The sequence below is a fragment of the Rhipicephalus sanguineus genome, chromosome 4 (assembly GCF_013339695.2).
Source record: "Rhipicephalus sanguineus isolate Rsan-2018 chromosome 4, BIME_Rsan_1.4, whole genome shotgun sequence".
NCBI classification, from domain to species: Eukaryota; Metazoa; Arthropoda; class Arachnida; order Ixodida; family Ixodidae; genus Rhipicephalus; species Rhipicephalus sanguineus.
In genome coordinates, this window is record NC_051179.1 from 29,941,915 (window position 1) to 29,949,447 (window position 7,533).

Below are 7,533 nucleotides of genomic sequence, written 5' to 3' on the forward strand. Positions count from 1 at the left end.
GTGCAAGCTTCGCCATCTTTCTCTCTTTCTTTCTATCGCTTTCTTTCTCTCTTTCTTTCTTTCTTTCTTTCTCTGTATTTTCTCTTTCTTTCTACCTCTCTCTTTCACGTGCTCCACTTCGCCAAGCACAGTTTTCGTTTAACGCTCGCACCTGCTGTACTCGGTAGTGGGGCTTGCCCAATTAATGTGGCGCATATCCACCTGAGGAGTTTTGCACGGCGGAGCACAAGTTACCGATAGCTTAAACAGCTTCAGTGCAAAGAGAATGAAGCGTGCGCGTGGTGGTTCATGATGATAATAGGTTTTGTGCACATGGTACACACCAAAGCCAACTTAAACACCTTTTTAAGCACAATTTTAACGTTTTCAAACGCACCCGCCGAAAAACGGACACTGCAGTTTTGTAAGATCTGGTGCTAAATATCTTGTACATTTGTTCAAGGCATTGGTGAAGTCGCTACTATGTTTGCGACTCGTGTTTTGCCGATTTCCTCCGTTTCCGAGTGATGTAAAATGCATCACTTTTGCAGTTTCACTCGCAAGACTTCGGTTTTATGTTTCTTTTTAGTTGCGCACTCTAAAGTTTCATGCTTATGTTTCATACTACCAACCGAAATAAGTAAAACTTTACAACTGCGTCCGAAAAGCGACCATGTTGCGTTATAGGTGGTTTTAAAAATCCCGCTAATGAAAAACGACGCCCCCTTTCGAAGAAAAGAAAGAATAAAAAACGCAGCTTTTGTAAGCAAGAATTCTACAGCATTCATCACTGCGGAAGACTAATAATAAGCAGTTTACTTGATTCTTGAATATCGATGTGCGCTTCAAAAAATATGACGACGACTCATTTAGCATGCAATTGAAAGAGATGCTAGCTACATTGTGCAACATGGCTGCGCGCAGCTCGGGTAAGCGTGGATGTTTTGTACGACGTAAATTACGCATCTTAAACTAATGCACTGAATCGGGAAGGCTGATTTATTGACGGACATAACTTCATTAACATCCAGGATTTCACCCAAGTTGTCATAGCTCTCTACAATGCCGCATGTACTTATAATGACTGCTAGCGTTTATGGCTAGCGTTAATCGAGCAAGTTGTCAGCTGCAGTGAATTCTAGTTCACAGTAGCTGCGGTGCGGTAATCCTGGATACTTTCTTGACATCAATTGTTACGTAGTGCTGTAAGAGGCCTTAATTGTCCAGCTAGAGCAACATGCATGACCGTTATATTTTTTCTATCGTTGCAGAAGTGCAGAGTGTCAGTCACGTCTATGAAACACCAGCATGACGGTTTCCTGCGTGATTATTGGCCGCCTACATACACATGTGCTCGATTGTACTCGTTACTTCGTACCTCTACTACTTTTTGGGCGAGCTGGTAATTGATACTGCGCTGATTCCATGCAGGTAACCGTTCGCGAGAAGTCATAGAAGCTAACGCCACAATCGGCGAAAGTACAAACTGTGTTATTGAAGCATCCTTGTTGTCGAACAGAGAAATCTGTTATTTGAACTCAGCAGTAAGATAAGGTACGCTACGGGACCTCGCGATATTAAATATTACGCTGGACACGTCCCTTTTCAGTAAACGCAAGTTGCTAGGGCGCTTCCGTATGTGTATTCGTGTGCATCGCTACGTCCGTACATGACCATGAGTTTAGAAGATGAAGGCTTGAAATGATGATAAATCCTAACGAAGGCAAGTCTACTTCATGTTCACTTTTATAGCGCACAATAAGAACCATGACGGATAAGAACGACGCGGACACAGGGCTTTTTCCGTCCTTGTTCTTATTGTGCCCCCATAAGAGTGAACATAAATTACCAACATGCCTAAGCATACGCGCTTTGAAGAAAAGTCCTCTTATCAAAACGCTGACTCTAGCGACAGTCCTTATTCGACGATTTCTCATCACTTTGTTGTTATCTCGTAAGCGCACCTCTCAGCACAGCATTTCTTGTTACTGTTAAACATTGCTCTTTCTTTAACCGGCCTTTGTATACGTCGCATATAATTCAGATATACGAGGTGAAAGAAAGTACACCGACCAAATAAAAGCCTAAGAGAAAAAAACATTTCGTGCAAAAACGTGCTCGTTCATAATGAGGCCAATCAACTAGAAGTGTCTCTTAAGTAGGCTTCAGCAATGCACGTAGGACGAGGGTGGGTTTTCATCTTGAATCAGGAAACAGCACGGTAAAAATGAAAACGAAGTAGAGGAACGAACAACACATTACACACAGGGCTTTGTGTGGTGTGTTGTTCGTTCCTCTGCTTCACCTTCGTTTTTACCGTGCTGTTTCCTAATTCAAAAGGGTCAACCAACTAGCCAACAAGTTTACCTTATTAGGTTTCCATCATTTCGATTAAGTGTGTGCCCTGTAGATAATATCTCATGGGACACGAGATTCAAGCATGGTTTCCAATTTGTTGCCTTCTCGATGATACTAGCATTTATCCAGTCAATTCAGGTCAACACGGCTTGTTTCCTTTCTTCTTTCATAGATGATGAGTCCGATCAGGGTACTGAGGAAGGGCGGCCAGATCTAGGTAGCGGGTCCGATGAGTCCGCAGCCGAAGGCAACGAGGCCTGGGCCGACGTGCTGGGCAAGTTACTGCGTACCAAGGAGCCGAGGACGAAGACTCCCATCCTTTTCAAAGCGAAGAAGGATGGACAACAGAAGCGCCAAAAACCGGCCACCGTCCTTGAAATTGTGGGCGAGGAAGGGGAAGTGAAGGAACAGGAGACACAGAAACTGCCCGATGAGCCCGAGTTTCTGTCCAAACGAGAACTTCGGGAAAGGAAAGAAAAGGTTCGACCTATCCTTTTGGTTTCAGTGTGTTGCGCGCTTGTTTGCTTCTGTGCACTGATAACTGTCACATGCAGAGTTGCTCAGTTGCACATGTCACTTGCTGAGCAAGACATTACAGGCAGTACAGGGTATGCCTATTCTTAAAAATAAGTAATTGAAAATTGTGCAGATATTCTCTATTGTGTGAATTGACGTTATGCAAAATACCTTGAAGTTAACTGGGTATCCTGCATCACCTGGCGTTACTGGAAGTGTTGCCGAAGGAATGAAAATGTTTGTGTGACATCAACTTGTGCATGATAATGGCAGAAAGGTATTGATGTTGTTTGCGTGACAGCTGATTTACTCTGCTGCAGTGAAGAAATTTTACAACCTAGGCAGATCTCAAAGGTTATACAATGTGAGGGAAACTGGCATGCTTTTGTATTTATAAGCACCTTCTTGCTATGCAACCTGATGCATATAAAGGGCAGTGATAAGGTTGGCAATTTTATGCACGTCTCATTGCTGTGTGTGGTCGCGTGCCAATGTTCTCATACTCTTTTGAAGGATATTGTTGGTTTGCGGCCCTACATACATTCTAATCATTATGAAGTGCTCATTGTTGTTCACGTATACACGTATGTGTTCATCTGTGACCTAATGAATTGAGTGTTAGACTCTTGCTCTGCGTGATAATGAAGGAAGTCTCTTACTTTTGGTTCGACATTGTGAAGCTGGTCATTAATCTAGCAGACTGGGAGCGAACGCTCTACAAGAGTGAAGTCATCCACAGAACTGTAGTTAACATTTGATGTAATTCTGTTTCACCAGTAGGTTAGTTACCGTGTTTACAGTTTGTCTTAGTTTCACTAAAAAGTCAGCTTTTTAAAGCAGTAGTGTAGTTTTTGATTGCACAAAATAATGTTGTTTGGCAAAATAATGTTGTTATTTCAACTTAGGGTTGTTTGCCTACTATATTTCCTGCTAGAGTTAAGCTGAACATGTGAACGATGCATGCTGAAGTATTGTGTGTTTGTTTTTTACGTATTAAAGTTGTCTCATTTTATTGCCTACTCCTAGTATTTTTACTAGCTTTGCTTATGCTTATTAAATTTTTTTGCATATCTCATTTGAATAGCGTCAAGTTAAATCTCGGTGACTGATAGAGTTGGTCATATGTTGCTTTATCCTTTTTTTTAACTGTCTGAGATGACGACTGGGAAAAATAACAATAATGTTACTGTATAATATAAATTTATGTGTTGTTCCTTTTTGTGACTCACTTGTATCAATTATATTTCGCTTTCCAGAGGCGACAATGGGAGGAAATGAGCAGGATAAAACCGGTGCACGATGACTGTGAAAAACGGTTAAGAAGCATTGCCACGAGGTGAGAAGAATGTTTTAGTCTTTATTTAGGGGTCATAAACAGATATTTTTGCCCATGGATTGGCTGCTGTGTCTTCGGCAAGAACTGTTCATAGTAAATCTTGGTACAAGCAATGAAGGCTGTAGGGGAACTCGCTCTTCATACAGAGGCACCACCATGCCACAAGTTGACTCCAATATTAAGTTGGGATGAGGTGTGCTTCAGTTAATTGGGCTCCAAAGTCCTACTGTGGGAAAGGTGTAGGTATACAAGAGCCTCCATGCAGAAATTTACAATTGAAATACGAGTGGAGGTCTCACACGAAGCAGTGAGAAACTGACGTTTTTATATGGAAACTTAAAAAACTTGCTGGTTATTACCACTTATTGGAAATTTACAGCTTTATTATCAGGTGGCTCATTATGAGCTGGGTCGCTGCAAAGTGTTATCACATGGACTAGCCTGTTGGCATAATTATGTGTGTAACACTGGCATATTTATGATTACAACAACAATGGCGGCATGACAATGGACCTGAAACAGTCCGACAAAGAGATACGACTTTTTACATTGTGATTTGAGGCTGACCTCAGAGCTACGTAATGTCCACCCCCGCACTTTTTTTTCACTTTTCTGGAACAACAACATTGTGCACAACTTTAACAAACTTCATTTCATGTCATAGTGATGGTTCTGCCCCATCTGGCATTTCGAAAACAACATGATGACGATAATTAGAGATCTAATCGGCTTTTATCAGCTTTCATACTGTTCTTGTGTCATCCTTATGTGTGTGCAAAGTGTGTTGTCCAGTTTCTGCAACTTCAGAAATGTAGGCCGAGTTCTGTTTGCAATCCATCCAAAGTCACTTCCTGGATTGTCACACCATTGGCATATATATGGTTCACTTCACCAAGACTGTCTCATGATTAATCAGCTTAGAATTGTTCAGGAAAACTGAAGTATCCTTCCCGGATGTTTCACCAGCCTCGGCAACCTATGGATCTTAAAGGGGTGATGGCATCAAATTTGTGGTTTGCGCATTTGTTGTTGCAAACATTTCTCATTGCACCAGAAAGCATGATACATGCTCCAATAGTCATGCATTCTCGCTAAATAGTTTAATATCGCATTATTTATGTGAGCGACTTTCGGTTTTGGTTTCTGGGTGCCGAGTTGGACAATGATGTCACTATGTAGGAAGCTCGGAACATGTAGGCCCACAATGCTGTGATGCACGCAGTGCTGCGTCGTATGCTCTTGCACACACGCACGAGCAACCATTCGGATGCCTTCAACACTCGCTAAAATTCTCTAATAGAGAGTTTTAGTGTGTACGGTATTCCGGCATACGCTGAGATGTTTGCGGAGTACCAGGTTACCGGATGATGGTATCGACATCTTGTGTCGCCTCATGCAACAACAATTATAGGTGCGTTTCTTTGTTTTTGCTGAGTGACCGTGGCAAAAAAAAATGTTTGTGGTAGTGATGGAATGTAGAATAATGCTTTAATGGTTCTTTGTTTCTTTGTCACCATTTATTGTAAAATCTGCGATGTGCGTATTTTCAGAGGTGTTGTACAGCTATTCAATGCCGTCAAGACTCACCAAAAGGAAGTCGACGAGAAGCTCCGTGCCGCCGGTCAGTCTGAGACCAAGCGAGACAAAGTGTTGAAGTCTTTCAGCAAGGGCGCATTTCTGGATATGCTCAAGGATAAGAAGGTACTGCAAAAGCTTTTTTTCAGCATTCGTCACAATTGGCAGAGCATTTTTTTTCCCGTTGAGAAAACCCTGTTATTGTACCCTCAACTGTGACAAAACATGGGATGCTAGTGAATTCATGGAAAGGCTGTAAAATCTGCGATGTCATACAGCAATGTTGCTAGTATTGGTGTTTGTGGCACGAGGGGACGTTAAAGAAGTACAGCGTTTATCCGTGATTTTCATCATAAATTGCCTGTTTCCATCGAACACATGGGCACATATTCAAGAGGGTCATCTTGACCAGTCTGTTCTAGTGTGCTATACATGCACACTTCACATAATGCCGTGATCACCTTGTTGTCATGAGGTTAAAATGCTTGTTGCATGTGTCGTTTTTGCAAAAATTACCAGAAAGAACATGGTGTTGTGATCTTTCAGCTAGCATGTGAGCAATGGTTAGTACATAGATTTATCTAACCTTCATGCTTATGGCTTCTAAAGTACTTGGGATATTTTTTTATTGCACTCTGTCTTTCTAAACAGCAAAGCGCACATAGCTTTTTAAATATAGAATTGTTGCGTTTATAATACAGAGTTTTGTTCAAAGTGATGAGTTTGCATGCCCACGATGCCATTGTAAAGCAGAACAAGAGCTTTTGCCACATTCGTTTATTTGCAGGAAAAATCATCTGACAAGCAGCAGTCATGGGGAGTGCTTCGAGATGACTTCATGCTTGGTGCTGAGATGAAGGACTGGGATAAAGAAGAGGAAGAAGTCTCCTAGCTGTTGATTTCGTGAAACGGCATTTGTGACAAGTAGCAAAGGAGGCAACCGCGCACATAACACTCTGTATAAAGTCAATTCCACTTTCATGGAGTTTGTGGCATAGTTGTTTTTTCTTTTCTGTTGGAATGCTGTTCTGAAAATCTGCCAAGACTGTTTTTGACTTTTCATTTCAGCATGTCTGACTAGCAGAAACATTCAAACTCTCTTGTGCATTTCACAGTTACCCGTCTTTATCTACGTAAGTAGTTACATTTGTTTTCAAGGCATTCTTAGTGTAATGACTTGGGCCAGCGTGTGATCAATTAGAAAAGTCACTCAGTGTAACAGCACCCACAGGAAAGTTACCAGCAGCACTAAAACTAATTTGTTATACTTGCACTGAAGGACTGAAGGAACCAATGTATGCATATCGATGTTCACAGACATAAGTAATTTGTCATACTTGCACAGAAGCACTGAGGGAAAGAAATTATGGATGTCAGAGGCAACAGACATCTTAACTGTCTCACCTTCTATTATCAGTAATTGCAAATGAGCTGAAAATTTTCTATTGACGTCTGGCGTTTATGATCTGACACATATACAAGGTAGCTTGATGTTTGATTACACATATTCTGGGACAGATGACTATAAATGTGCGGTTTGTGAAAGCAAATGAGTATAATCTCTTGTTTTTGCTTGTTCAGTTGTAAAATTAAACCTACATACAAGGCAATACTTGAGAGCAGAAGAAATTCATGCACTTAGAACTGGGTGTTTTTTTGAAAGCTTACGTGTGAATCAATTATTCAACTTCTTTTCTGTAGGTACACCTCTAGTGCTTCACTTCGTGATTGGACCCGCCACAGTGGTCTAGTGGTTATGGTACTCGACT

At 41.4% G+C, this 7,533-nt stretch overlaps 1 protein-coding gene across 1 annotated transcript; it reads left to right on the top strand.

Moving 5' to 3' along the window:
- The first annotated feature begins 854 nt into the window (after positions 1-854).
- On the top strand, positions 855-6,749 carry LOC119389704 (RRP15-like protein). Its single transcript, XM_037657070.2, has 5 exons — positions 855-908; positions 2,510-2,817; positions 4,110-4,189; positions 5,740-5,890; positions 6,552-6,749. Exons 1-5 carry the CDS (start codon positions 869-871, stop codon positions 6,654-6,656), a joined length of 684 nt encoding a protein of 227 aa, XP_037512998.2. The 5' UTR covers positions 855-868; the 3' UTR covers positions 6,657-6,749.
- Positions 6,750-7,533: the final 784 nt, after the last annotated feature.